The sequence below is a fragment of the Aspergillus nomiae genome (assembly GCF_001204775.2).
Source record: "Aspergillus nomiae NRRL 13137 chromosome Unknown contig00029, whole genome shotgun sequence".
Lineage (NCBI taxonomy): Eukaryota > Fungi > Ascomycota > Eurotiomycetes > Eurotiales > Aspergillaceae > Aspergillus > Aspergillus nomiae.
In genome coordinates this window covers 84,098-98,214 of record NW_015378084.1, presented here as the reverse complement: position 1 = coordinate 98,214, position 14,117 = coordinate 84,098, and the positions used below count along the sequence as shown (strand labels likewise).

The 14,117-nt window shown below is 48.3% G+C and overlaps 4 protein-coding genes across 4 annotated transcripts; 1 reads left to right on the top strand and 3 right to left on the bottom strand.

Moving 5' to 3' along the window:
- Positions 1–302: 302 nt before the first annotated feature.
- On the top strand, positions 303–2,029 carry ANOM_001922 (ribosome-binding protein NMD3; the record flags this gene model as incomplete). The annotated part of the gene is made up of 5 exons (XM_015547179.1): positions 303–361; positions 419–560; positions 612–902; positions 960–1,145; positions 1,205–2,029. 5 exons carry the CDS (start codon positions 303–305, stop codon positions 2,027–2,029), a joined length of 1,503 nt encoding a protein of 500 aa, XP_015410449.1.
- A 180-nt stretch (positions 2,030–2,209) lies between these two features.
- ANOM_001921 (RNA-binding ATPase activator ESF2) lies at positions 2,210–3,199 on the bottom strand (the record flags this gene model as incomplete). Its single annotated transcript, XM_015547178.1, has 1 exon — positions 2,210–3,199. One exon carries the CDS (start codon positions 3,197–3,199, stop codon positions 2,210–2,212), a length of 990 nt encoding a protein of 329 aa, XP_015410450.1.
- Positions 3,200–3,819: 620 nt separating this feature from the next.
- Positions 3,820–5,192, bottom strand: ANOM_001920 (coenzyme A transporter; the record flags this gene model as incomplete). Its single annotated transcript, XM_015547177.1, has 2 exons — positions 3,820–4,800; positions 4,878–5,192. The coding sequence occupies 2 exons, from the start codon at positions 5,190–5,192 to the stop codon at positions 3,820–3,822; spliced, it is 1,296 nt and encodes a 431-aa protein (XP_015410451.1).
- An 844-nt stretch (positions 5,193–6,036) lies between these two features.
- On the bottom strand, positions 6,037–13,957 carry ANOM_001919 (DDT domain protein; the record flags this gene model as incomplete). Its single annotated transcript, XM_015547176.1, has 11 exons — positions 6,037–7,108; positions 7,164–8,761; positions 8,824–8,840; positions 8,902–9,004; positions 9,061–9,204; positions 12,179–12,664; positions 12,722–12,861; positions 12,911–13,404; positions 13,462–13,655; positions 13,717–13,795; positions 13,881–13,957. 11 exons carry the CDS (start codon positions 13,955–13,957, stop codon positions 6,037–6,039), a joined length of 4,404 nt encoding a protein of 1,467 aa, XP_015410487.1.
- Between the last annotated feature and the right edge of the window lie 160 nt (positions 13,958–14,117).

The window sequence follows — 14,117 nt, the reverse complement described above, 5'->3', positions numbered from 1 at the left end:
GTGGCAAGATGGCCTCCTGGCGGCACCAGGGGCTCCTTAACAGTGTCCGATGCATAATGCGAGTATATTACATATGAGAAAGTGTTGCTGGCTGAGAAGGGAACTAGAAAAAACGATGACATCTGCTCAAGCTCAGAACAAACGTGACAAACAGATTTATTATTAAGCAATCAAACAAAGCAAACGGAAATCTTTCCCCCGCGGCAAAAAAAAAGTTACAAATCGAGTAACCCATAAGTTTCAATTCATCTTACCTCTTTTTGTCTCGGTATCATATCAGTCTACGGCAGGATTTTGCAAATATGTCGATGGATTTGGATGCGCCGGTCCCTATCGCTGCGCAGGACCATGTAGCTGCGACGTATGTCGACCTCCTTTCACGTATCTTACCCCGCTATGGCTAACACACATAATCTAGTATCCTCTGTTGTAACTGCGGTGCCCCGATCGATGGAACAACAGCCGCCGGTGCGCTTTGTCAAGACTGTGTTAGATCGACTGTCGATATTTCCGAAGGTATTCAAAGAGAGGCGGTTGTCCATACTTGCAGAGATTGTGAGGTGTGTGTGTGTCTCGGAAGTGGACATTAGGGTGTCACTAACCTCGCGCAGCGATGGCTTCTACCCCCCAACAGCTGGGTCAGTGCAGCGCTTGAGTCAAAAGAGTTGTTGGCGCTATGTCTGCGCAAGCTTCGTGGCCTGACGAAGGTCCGGATCATCGATGCCAGTTTCATCTGGACTGAACCTCACTCGAGACGTATCAAAGTCAAAATCACCATTCAACAGGAGGTGGCCGCAGGGACAATTCTGCAACAGGCATTTGTTGTCGAGTATGTCGTTCATTACCAACAATGTTCCGACTGTCTTCGTTCGTTTTCCCCACATACGTGGGTCGCATCAGTTGTAAGTTACCAGTTTAGCCATCCCGGAGCGTATTAACTGTACTAACTTACTTGGCAGCAAGTACGACAGAAGGTTCCGCATAAGCGAACATTCCTTTATCTAGAACAGCTTATTCTTCGTCACCGCGCGCATCAAGAAACCAATAACATCAAAGAAGCAAAGGACGGATTGGACTTCTACTTCAGCCAGAGAAGCCATGCAGAGAAGATGGTTGAGTTCCTTTCTTCAGTTGTACCTGTCAAGGTGAAGAAGGCATCAGAGCTTATCTCTATGGACATCCATACATCGACGAAGTCTATAAGTTCTCCTACTCGGTCGAAATAGTTCCTATTTGCAAGGATGACCTTGTTGCTATCCCTATCAAGTTAGCCCGGTCGATAGGCAATATCTCGCCACTGACACTATGCTACCGAATCGGAACTACAATTCAACTCTTGGATCCCAACACGCTTCAGACAGCCGAGGTTCCCGGCGCGACCTACTGGAGATCGCCGTTCAAGAACCTCGCGGATGTCACTGAATTGGTTGAGTTCATCGTCATGGATATTGAGCCGGTGGGCAGGTCAAATGGGCGATTCCACCTTGCCGAAGCGACCGTTGCCCGCGCGTCGGACTTGGGCTCCAACGACCAGACCTACTTTACCCGTACTCATCTAGGCGGAATCCTCCATGTTGGAGACTCTGTTCTAGGCTACCATCTGACTGGCACAATGTTCAACGACCCCAATTACGATGCTATTGAGGCCAGTAGCCAATACAGCTCCACGATTCCAGATGTAGTCCTTGTCAAGAAGCACTACATGCGCAAGAAGAACAAGACCCGCAACTGGCGGGTCAAGCGTATGGCTCGTGAGCACGAGGAGGAAGCACTGCAAGCCCCTACCGGCGGAAGCCGCAAGCAGGAGCAGGAACGCGAGCGTCTCGAAGCCGATTTCGAAATGTTCCTTCGCGACGTCGAGGAAGACCAGGAGCTACGGGGCACTATCGAGCTGTACAAGGCCCGGAAGAACCAGAATGCGGGTGGTATGGAGATGGATGAAGACAGCGAGGATGAGGGCGTGCCCAAGATCAACATGGACGAGTTGCTTGATGACTTTGATGAGCTGAACATGAACGATGACGCATAAGTTCTGTCTATTTACAATCACGATTTGACACCAAGGGTCCGGCGTTCATTGGAGACATTGATTTGGCGGTATAAAAGTTAGGTCCGAGTACATAGCAAAGGCAGATCTGCTAGAATATTTTAAACCAACAAAGCTTGTTTCGCTGATAAGGATATCTTTTAAGAACTGTACACAAATCGACTAGAAAATCTTCCCCAGCACCCTCTTTGTATCATCCTCCAAAGCAGCTGCACCATCCTGGATCGTATGACGGCCCCTCTTAACCTCATTCTGCTTGAATGTTCTCCTAACTTTGAGCTCGGTGGTCTGCTGGCCTCCCGCATCACCAGCCTCCATCTTCCTTTTCTTCTTCTCTTCGTTCTTTCTCTGCATCCCATCAAGCACTTTACCAGTCTCAACACCTTGAAGGAAGACCTTGTCCTCTTTCCTGGCCCGAGAGTCCTCAATGCGCTGCTTAGCCTCCCTCTCCTGTCTCTCCCTCTGCACCTGTTCCATCAGATCGCCCCATTTGAAGCCCTTCAAATACTTCATGTTCCACACATCATCATGGTACCAACCGCCCTTCCTCCCCCCAACAATCGACGCATTCAACGTCTCCGCACAAAGCTTAGCCGTCTTCTTCGACGCAAACTCAACCCACCCATCCGTATACGTCTTCCGCTTATTCGACCTCCTCCGCGGCGCCGAAGCCGGCCTCACAGAAGGCGACAAGAACACCTTCGTGATCGGCCCGAACGACCTCGCCTCCAGCATACTCTTCAACGCAAACGGTTTCAAATAAGGCGGTAGCGACGAGAGATAGACAACCCCGGTCTTGTTCTTCTTCGGCGGCTTGCCCTTATCCAATGGTTTCCGCTTACTCGGTTTCGTTTCCTGCTCTGTGACGTCTAGGTATTGTGCGCCGGTTGTCTCTTCTTGTTCGTCATCGTCGTTGTCATCATCTTCGGATTGCTGGGGCTTCTTGGCTTTGCCTTTGCTCTTGCTTAGTTTTAGGTCTTCGTCGGAGTCATTGTCGCTTTGGTCGGATTCGTCGGTTTGGTTTTGCGTTCGTCTGCGCTTGGAAATTCGCGCTTTGCTTTCTTCAGCCGCTTCGGAGTCGTAGCCGCGGTCGTTGTCTTCGTCGTCGCTTGGGGCGAGGTCGAGGAATTCATTTCTCTTACGCGTTGTCATGTTGTCTTTCTGTTTGCGAATTGTGGTGGGGGGTAGTTTGGTAAATGAGTTGTTGGAGATGTTTTCCTTTCTCCTTTTGGTGTTTCGAGGATATATGCACTTTTCAGATCGACCTGTGCTGAAAATGATAAATTGTTCTGGAAGGCCGGACAACTTTTTTGTTTCGCTGTTGGTCTGTGCTTTGCTGCAGGTGGCTGGCCAATCAGAGGAGGAGTTTAGGTTTTCCCCCCATACATATCGTACCATACGTAGTGCTAACTTAAGTGAAGGCTCAGTTGCCTGGTTCTAATAGTGCGGTACTTAATTTAAGACTCTTTTCAATATGTATATTTTTCATCTATAAACAATCCTGTTCATGCACTAAAGTCAAACCACGTACCTATGTACAGGACCACCAGAGGCACTTCTTGCCTCATCATGCAAAGAATGGGTATGAACAATGTCAACCATGACAACCAAACGACGCCAATACCTCTGAATCTAGGTAAAATAAAACTGCAGCAGTATATATAAGGAAAACAGCAAAGAACCGGAGCTCATATGGCAGGGTGTCTCCCGCCTTGCCCAAATGGAAAGGTCGAAGAAGTAAAGGAATATAACAAGCAGTCGTCTAAGCATTTTCAAATGCCCAAGGACCACTTCATCCGCTCGTACACGAAGAAGCTTATGGCGGTCATGGGGATTATCTTGAGGTATCCAATAGACAGGCCCACCCAGAACCCCCGGAAGCCTCTCTCAAACCAGATCGTCCGGGCCGTCTCGGCTATTCCTAGTCGATGACCATCGCCAACTACTCCTCCCACTTGCATCCGCCGCCGGATGACCTCTAGCGGATAGGATGACGTCTGAGAGACAAGACCGGCAAAGGCCCCAGAGAAAAGTTCCGCCGCAGCGGTCAGTTGAGTTCGATGCGATCCTTTCTTGGACTGTGCCTCAGATCCTGGAATAGTTGTGTATTGCGCGAGTGCCGGTGACCGAAGCCAGTCACCAACAGTGTCGTGTGTAAGGAACGACATTCCCGCATAGGGAAGCATTCCCATGAGGGTAGGCGCAAATCCACGATAAAAGTTCGCCAGTCCAGAGCTAGGAACAACTTTGTTCACGACAGCAGAAACTTCGGCCGTGGCAGTGGCAGCAGCTGAGGCTGAATGGCTGGACGGCAGCCCGCTTGGTACGGAAGGCGGCGAAACCCGCTCGCGGTAGATCTGTCGGAAAATGTCCGTGAAGGAAGACCGAGAAGATCGGTTGGTCTCGAACGCCAATCGTACTCGAATTAGTTCCAATGGGTACGTAAAGAAAACCGATGTGATCCCCGCCAAACTCCCAGAAATCAATCGGCGAAACGGTGTTTCCTTGTCCCGCGACGGGATTATCACCGCTCGGATCTGTTCATATGCGAGAAACTTGATTGCGGCATAAGGGAAAATGCGGAGAAGTGTCGCAGAATGACCTTTAAACAGGCCCCTCCTCCCTTCGTGACGATTAATGTCTCGAACTGCGGATAGCAGGCCAGACCAGCTGCCTGTATACTTGGCGAACTGCGGGTTCGATGCCTGGAAAAGGATCTTGACACGGTCCAGCGGCGCAACTGCTGTTTTTGCCTATGAAAACAACAGTTAGCATTTGGCATACTCGCGACACCTCACCTGGCACGATATGGCTAAACAGTGTAACTTACCGCACACCCCGCCACACCTCCGGCAAGCCCACTCCTTAATACATAGTCCAAACTCCGCTTGTTCATTTGTTGCGGGCCTTCAAGGCTATTCTTTTTATAACCCGGCGACGAAGCATCATCAACGGCGGTCGTCTGTGTCATCGGTACCCTACTCACATCACCAGCCGTGGACCCTCGTGCTGGTCTTGAATCTGTGACCTGTTCCATCTGAGGATGCAAGTGCGGGACGGCGTCCGTTACTACGCGGTAAGGCTGAGAGTTTCTGGAGCTGATCGGTGATGGATCCTGTGCATGTTCCGGTGCGACAGCAGACATGAGTACAAGCACGTCCAGGCAGGAAGCCCGGTTGGATGGTGGTGAGGAGAATCCGACGTCAGGGTCACGGGCTATCGGCAGTAATCAAATGCCATGGATGTTTCACGAAAGAATTTCAAGACGGAGATAAGGGCGGATCTACCCCACGGAGAAAGGAGACAACCTTCAAAATCACGGACAGCAAATAACAAGTGAATTGCAGTATCCTTCTATGAACAACACATAAAACAATTATCAGTTAGAAAAGCCGACCTGATCGCATTCTTCATTCCTCTGCTCCGGGTGGAAAGCGGAAACTCGGCGGAAGTGACGTTACGCTGCTGACGTGCCGATACCGACCCGCTTCCCTTTAAACCAGGCCTGCGTACGGTCTTAATACGCGACGATAACCGAGTGGCGGATGTTTTCTATCACATGACCGTCGGGTGGCCAACGGCTGACCACGGATTTGTCACTTTGACGAAAGATCCTGTAGTAAAAAGTACCAGGTAGAATAGTATCCAAAAAAAAAAAACATCATGTTCCCATCGATGGTGTTATAGTATGCTTCTATATTGTGATGTTTTATCTGCAGTGCAACAAGTTTGCCCTCTTGACAGCTCCAAAACTACTAGAGAGTTAATCTATGTACAAACGTCTACCAACTAAACCATCCTCAGCTCCCCGATGCAAGATATTTTCACTTTGTACATAAAAGATATGTGTTGCGATCCAAACTTTCATGGTCTCGTTGCTCGTGTATACCAGTAAGAAAGACCTTTTTGTTGCTCGCCGCTCCCCAAATGTATCCTTAAAACCCCATAAAAGGTGCCATTAAACGCCGATCGAGTAAAAAACGGATATGCTAGAAGTGGTAACGGGAGCCTTGCCTTGTCAAGGGTTTGCCCTGGCGATTAACCGCCTTGATCTCTTTGGGGTCGTCAGTAGCCCTCTTGGCTCGCTTGGTTGGTCGCGATGCATCTACATGAAGATGTCCGTTCTCAGACATGGCTGTCGTGTTATGCCAGCTCAGACAACGGTGCTTGTGGTCGTCCACGTAGGTCTTGTTTCTGGTCGTCATTCGCTTCGTGGGCATCTCCTCCGATTCAGCCCTCTCGGCCGTCTGCGCAAGGTATTCCATACGGAACTTCATGTACTTGACAATGTGGTCACGCTGAAGCAGCAGCTCTTTGCGTAATCTCAATTCTCGATTACCCCGCGAGTCAAGCCAATCAATAAGTTTGTCCACAGCATCAGGGTCATCGTAGTAGCCCCATTCATCCGCGTTCGAGAGCCTGGTGGGTCCTTCTTCGGCCTTCTTGCGATCCGCTGGAGTTGTATGGAATTCTTTCTGGTATTGCTTCTTCTGATCGTCAGGCACGTCAATGAACCCTACACGCTCCATTTCGTCGGGTCCTTGGACCCATAAGCGGGCATTGGCAAACTGAGCCTCTGCTGTTGAACTGTTCGGCATACCCCCGTACGGCATTGCATTTCGCTCGAACCACCAGTATCGGTTACAAAACCTGTCCTTTCCAAGACACCTGGTTCGGGGGCAATCGGCTTCTCTCAAATCGTTGTCCACCACGTCGATCTTCTCTTCGAGCTTCTCGATGTTCGCTTTTTGGTCGTCGATCTTCTTCAGCACCCTCTGATATTGCTTCGTGCCCTTCGGCTGTTTGGCTAACTGTTCCTTTCGTTTCTGTTCTTCTTCTTGCTTTCGTTTCCTCTCAAGAACTCTATCCAGTCCTCCACGCAGCGACCGCTGAGGAGCTTCCTCTTCCTCTTCGGAATCTGCGACTTGATCAGACTCCCCGTCAACTCCAGTCATCTTGGAGTCTTCCAGTGCTTCCAATTCTGGCGCTGGCGAGGGTGACTTTTCTGGCTCGGGTTGGAGTGCTTTCCGTTCTTGGTGTAACCGTCGAAGTTCTTCGAGTCTGGAATAAAATGTCAACCAAAACACACTGTAGGCCTGTATATCGATCTACGTACCCTGCTTTGCGAGCCTTTTGATATTCGATCTTCTCCTTGCGGAACTCGGTCATTTGATTACTGCACTCCTCCAGATAATTTCGAATAGCTTTGGTCTCCAGACTGAGCATGCATATGATTTGGAGGGCTTCAGCGCGCAGGTTGATATCGAGGGTAGCATACTGGCGCTGGACAGTATCTTGGGTCGGCTCCGCATCGAGAGGAGCCAAATGCTTGAGTATATCGTTACAGACCTTCTCCATCCGTGGACGAGCGGATAGTTGGTGCAGTAAGCCAACCATGACTAACTCCCAACCACCGTTGCGGAAGTCTCGCTTCCGGAGACGATCTATCCAGCCATAGTCTCCAAACATCTCGGCAGCCCGATGGATTTTGACCTCTACTGAATTAGAGCGGCTGCGATTAGCTTGTGCTTTCAGGGTTTCCGCTTCTGCCTTGGCCAGGCTACTCCGAGTAGTCATTCTAGTCACCACCGGTTCGGGCTCAGGGCTTTCTTCCTCTTCCTCTTCTTCATCCTCTTCGTCGGAATCAGATTCCTCTACCGGAAGATCGGGAAGCGAGATCTGCACAGCGCCATTCTCATCCTTCTCTGAATTAACCAGCTTCTTCAAAACAGCACAATGCATCTCAACGAAGAGTTCACAGTCTACCTCCTCGGATGAAAAGCGCATGGCCTGGAGAAAATCATCGAAGGTAAACGAGTCCAACTGGAAGACTTCACAGTACACGTTGAGAGTATTCCACGTCTCGAGAAGCAATCCCACTGACTTCATGTCGATATTATCATGTAGCAAGTCTTCATCATCAGGACTGTCTGACTCGTTGACTTTCAAGAACTTCAAAGCTGGCCTTTGCTTTTTCTTTTCGCGGTCCGGTGCGATATCTAGATCCTCGATAGGATATTTGATTGGAGGAGGTGACGGCGGTCTAGGGGTTTCAGTTTTGACGACAACTGCAGTAGCAGTCTGCGATTTCTTGTCAGTCTCCTGAGATTTGGACGAACGAGCGGCTCCAGTGGTTTTGTTGCTGACAACGAAAGTCGGGTTGCCATTGAGAGATCTTTGATACTCGAGGAACTGCGCCTCCTTGGACCGCGCCAAATCCTGTTGGGAAAGTTTGGATTTTTGGCCCTTCACGGCGGGTTTCAATTCAGGGAGTTGCTGTGATGCGAAAAACCCGAAGAAACCCTCTTGGTCTGCCTTCTTCATCGCCTTCTTTTCTGCCACCTTAGCTCCGTATTGCAGATGTTTCGGTACCTCCGTGGGAATTCTGTATTCTTCCGCAATCGATGATTTCACTAGCCAAGGAGCGCCGTTCCAAGACTCCCGCGTTACATTGTTCTTGATGAAAGCACGCAACATTTGTTTCGTGAAGGTTTTTCGATCTCGAGTAATGTGCTCTTGGTCCAATAGAGCTTCCTCATTCGGACGATCTAGCACTTTTACGAGATATGTCGCGTATGCTGGAGATTTAACGGTGCCATCCGGATACAGTTGTTCTGCGAAATTGGCCTTGTCTCTGATCATACCATGGAGGCGTGTGTTGTCATCCAGCAATATCAAAACGGGCTCCCCAGGGTAAAAGTCCTGCTTAAATTCCTGGTTTTGTTGGGTATAAAGTTAGGTCGGGAACAAACTCATCTAAGACGCATCTAACTCACTTCATAAATCTCATCCACTGTAGATCCGGCTGTTAGTCTCAAAAAAAACTCAAAAACCACGGAAGTTGCCATACGTACCAAGGTTGTCGACCCGCGATACAGTGGAGAATTGAATCCTTCGCAGGATGGGCTCCTTCAAAGCGTCAGGGAACGTGTTATTAACTTCCCGCGATTCCTCCAGCTAGTAATAAGACTTAGTATTGACACCTGAACAGCAGAAAAGCCACAGAGACGTACTTCCGACCTAAGCGCTTCGAAGAATGTCAAGCCTGAATGGCCTGTAATCTCGCAGATAAATCTTCTCTGTTTGTAGAAGTCCATTCGCTGAAGGTACGGTTCATACTGAGTGAAGACTTCGTTGGTCTCCGGGATGACCCAAACCTATATAATCGCTGTAAGCAAATGTGTTTCCATTGCCCTTGTCGAATGCACATGCCTCGGAACTGTCATCTTCGATAACGGGTCGGGGGAGGTATTGGACGGGCTTCCGCTTAAACAGCACCTAAAAAGATGTAAGCAGACCTCGTTCGCTATATCTGTGTCTTCTTCCAACATAGTCGGCGGGCAACCGGGGGCCGTGGAAGCCTGCAGCGTACCATGGTCCTCTAGGGAATGAAAGAAATGCGCCAATTTAGCATAGATTATTGGTGATGTCACCGAGCATGGACAATCTGTATAATTGGAAAAGATTGTTAGTTCGGTAAACAACAGCGCAAACCAAGGGCGCACGACAGAACCAAGAGTTAAGGCAAATGGAGTGTTACCAATGCTGCGAGTGGCATTGGTCGTGTTGAAGACAAGGACGCAGGCGCGGACGTGTTGCGCGGAGAAGCTCCGGAGTTGTAGCGGAGGTATAGAAGTATATTCGTAGATCCACTCCAAGCAAAATCGCCAAATAACAGACGAGGTAGGTCTTGTGAGAACTTACTGACTGGACGCGTCTCCAATCGCGCTATACACGGGTGCGCGGGAATATGATGACCCCAACACGAGAACGAAAATCCAGAAAATCGGGTAGCTGCAAGAGAGCTCGGCAGCAAGGTGGATCCGCAATGCTGGTGATATCCAAAAACAAGGTGCCGTGTGGGAGGTCGCGTGAGGAAGAAGAAGAAGATAGTATAAAAGAAGAAGAAGAAGAAAATGAAGAATCTCCAGAGAAAGAGAAAGGAGAAGCGGTCGCCGCAACGGCAGAACCACCGGGCCATGAGGATCATTGCGGCAATGGTGGGAGGGCCGCCGAGGCACGGCGGACGATGATTGGACGAGAGGAGGAGAACTGGCCGGACAAGATGTCGGGCGGACAAAGGACGGCTATACCCGATAGGGAGTAACGCTGAAGGAGTGTGGGAGGGTGCAAGCACTGACTCTCCCCCCATCGCTTCTTGACCCTCTCTGCCACACTCGCATTGCCCCAACTATACGGGTATTTGCACTTGTTCGGCTCGTTATTTTCTGTAGAATTTGATGACATTTTGCTTATATGCTATAATCTTCCTATTTCTCCGTAGTCGCTCGATATCAGCCGAGGCGTTGGTCCATTTCTACGGAGTGTAGTTGGACTACTAGGGTTAATGATGGATAGCCACCACATCTATACTACGTCCACAATCAAGGGTCACCTGGTGGATTATACACCACTGCTTCGCACAAATCCCTGTTTTGGGGTGACTCGGCCTCTACTGACTCGGATATCCAAGTGCTCCTGGGGCTTTAAAGATTTCTGAGAGATCAAACATTGGATACTCGGCTCGCCATATATACAGCACTCCCCGCAATGATCTCAACAATTACATTTGTATAGCTCAAGTATCCTCTACACACGCAATTAAGACAACTACCCATCGTTTCTTCTAGGTCTCATTATTGAAAAGCCTACCTTTATTTCATTCAACGTACTTCATTGCCACTTAGCAGTCCTTCCTAAAGTGTGATGCTTTCAAGCTATCTCACCATCAAAGCTGACGCCCCACATATAGTACATAACACACGCTTTATATTTGCTATATTTATCTCTATGTATCACCAGGTGATCTTGTTAATCTCACTATCTCCCAGTAACGAAGTTCCAAATTGAGTTCGTCTCATACAAAGCTACCTCCTACGCTTGCACGAATGCAAGAGGTCCCCAGCATTCTACTCTCTTCTAGTTCATAATACACAAGAATCTAATTTCAAGTGGGTGTTTCTAACTTTCTTTGTGGACTAGAAAGCTAGTATTACCTCTATACTCTCCATAATTTGCACTACTATGAAGAGCGCTTTCCTATTTTATGGTCAGACAGAGACGATACTACGGCAAACCTGAGTTATAATTGCTTTCCACATATCCTACATCTGATGATTCAAGTTTTGAAGCAGTATCAAGAAAACTCGGACGAATGTAGCATCTGAGCAGCACTATTTGCCTAGAAGCACAGGGACCACGCAATGTCTTCACCTAGACATTGTTATTTAGATAAACGATTTACAAGTAACATATCATGGAATACTCGCCAGATGAGTGCTTAGTACTCGCACAAGTCATTTAGGTAGGTTGTATGGTTATTGAATTTGGCCTTGGCTTGTCTTGGTATCTGAGGCTTCTCAGCATCTCAATAGCACATCGGAAAAGCGTAAAGAACAATAGGAACGTTGTAATAAAACCAAAGGAAAACGGTGCGAGCAGGAGTAAAATTACTAAGATTTGATGTCTACCGACTAATACTAGACTTATCCACTGTTTCGTTGGGGAATGGGAGCAAGAGGAAGAGAAAATGCAAAATCGTTGTGATCCATCACCTAACGGGTACTGGAAAATATACATCGACATCGGAACATGACGAATGCAAATACCTATTTAGACTGACAATGCTAGAGTTCTTGACTGATAGAGGAACCATATGAATATATGCGTAGGTATTTAGTATTAATCAATGGACTAATTGATTTAACTGCAGCATTGGCTTATTTTTGCTTGGCCATTGTATTGATGTTAAAATTGCTGTAACGTTCTGCAGTGTCACATCCATGGGATCGGTCATCTTTAAAAGTGGAGTCTAACCTGTTTGGGCCTGAAGGCTGATAAACTTTGCAAACTTGGATGATCGAGTGGGTCCACTTCCGAAGCACGTGGATGCAATCAAACAAACCAAACATTCAATAATTCCGAGGGCCGTCAATTACATCATTGATGACATTGGAAGAGTCTCATTTTCCGGGACTTCTCCTGTGTAACACAACACGCAAGAGTTCCTTCCCTCTGCATACCACACTGGCTATTGCAAATCCATCAAGAAGGTATTCTCACATTAAGACTTTATATTATATTTTACTATGCGGTAAAGTACACAACCATGAATCCTATCCAACTGCCTACCACGCCCAAGGCGGAATAGCTGCTCATGAACATCAAGGGCAAGAACTCGTACCGTTCCAGTCCAAAAATCAACTGGTGTACAAGTGAGCAGTAGATGATCAGTGGAATGGCCACTGCCAGGTATAGCAAGGAGAAGCGGTCGACAATCGGGAAGATCCGTGGTCGTTCGGGAACTGGTGCTACCTGCTCAAATACAAACAGGAATAAGACCAACCAAAAGACGGTGTATACGGTCTTGATAGGGAACTCGGCCGCAGTAAACAGTAAGGGGAAGAGCGAGACATGCCCAGCTATCGCAAGAGACCTGAACGCGCTAAAGTACCGCCTGTCTCTGAGGGCTATGAGACTGAAAGGTATGATGATCAGGAGGACGGCTTTTTCATGAACATGCCAGCCGAATAGGAATGAAGCATATCCGCACAGCGTAATGGCACCAACAAATACGTCCCAATCGCCAGGGCTCCGCCACAGTTTGATCAACGGAAGCTATATCTCCATGAGTACAAGAACTGGAAAGTTATGTAGGATACTGAAATCACGTACCAGCTGAAACAGAAAAGTAAGCGCAAAAGTGTGTTCCTTAGTCACCTCTGGAAGAACAGCAAACGAGGTATCTCCGACAAGACCCCGCGTAACACTCGTTAGGGCCTCCTGGTTAATAGAAAGACCCAAACGTGGGGCAACTACCGAAATTAGTTATGCCACGCAAAAGTTCAGAGCGCTGGTACATACGTAAAATGAGGACACGATCAGCAAAGGAATACATTGCCCAGATGTTAGGCGCCCAGTAGGCATGGCACAGACCCCTTGAGAACGGGAAGAGTCGATCTTTCAGTTGGAACAACTGATTCCAATAGACGAATGGACCGAATGCTACGCCAAAGACACTGATGACACCCAGACCAAGCTTGATAATATTTCCAAATCTGGGTCGAAAGACCGACTTAGGGTCAAGACAATAAGTTCTCAGCAGGTAGACAAAGTAGGCCAACGAGAGATAGAGATGAATATGTTTCATGCAGAGCAAAATGGCAAAAGTGATACCACTGTAGAGGAGCGTCGACTGCTTTCGTGCAAGTACGATAGACAGGATCAGTACCCCGTACATAAATCCGTTATACTGGAAATGGATGTGGTCGATGATCAGCAGACCGGGCGACAACAGAATTGAGAGGCTGGCAATATGCGCAAGTTGCTTATTAGACTGAGGCGCAGATTTGATGAAGCTAATACCACGTTAGCGTCTGTAGCTACCCTAGAAAATTGAGAAACAGGAGCTGTACCAATTCAATGCGAAGATGAGAACGAGTTCACTAAGAATAACAGTTGCTCGCTGAAAGTAGATTGTCTGCCAGGAATCATAATTGAGATTCTTGACGATCAACATCGCAGGGTCCGCATACTGCGCCGCTTGCGACAATAGCCACTCAAATGCTGCGAAAAAAGGGGGATAGTCGAGTGTCCATTCTGATGTTTTCTAATCGGGGATCGGTTTCAGTAAAAAGGAAATCGGAGAGTATGCGGCGTTCGCAACATACCTCGTAGTACCATTCCTTGACAGGTAATGAATGGGTGATTGCAAGCCAGTTCCGGTGAACCTCGAAGTCGGTCGATTTACTACAACAAAAGCCCGGGGTCAGCGTGAGGTAAAAGATTGGCAGACATAGACATGCTTCTTTGGGTTTCAATTGGACCGACATACTATGCGGGGAAAAGGAGAACCTTGAAGGCTGTAGCAACGATGGCGCATTGCGCCAGAGAAGGGTATAGGTCAGCCATTGAAGCTGTTGCGCATGTTGCGCTGTCAAAGGCACGGAAGATAACGAACGTGGAGCATTGAGGTTCCTGCCAGGGGAGATCTTCCCATGGAACGGACCCTCTAGATAATCTGGGGAGCTGTTCACGTGACACGCGGATGCCCACCGACAAAGGCCAGTGT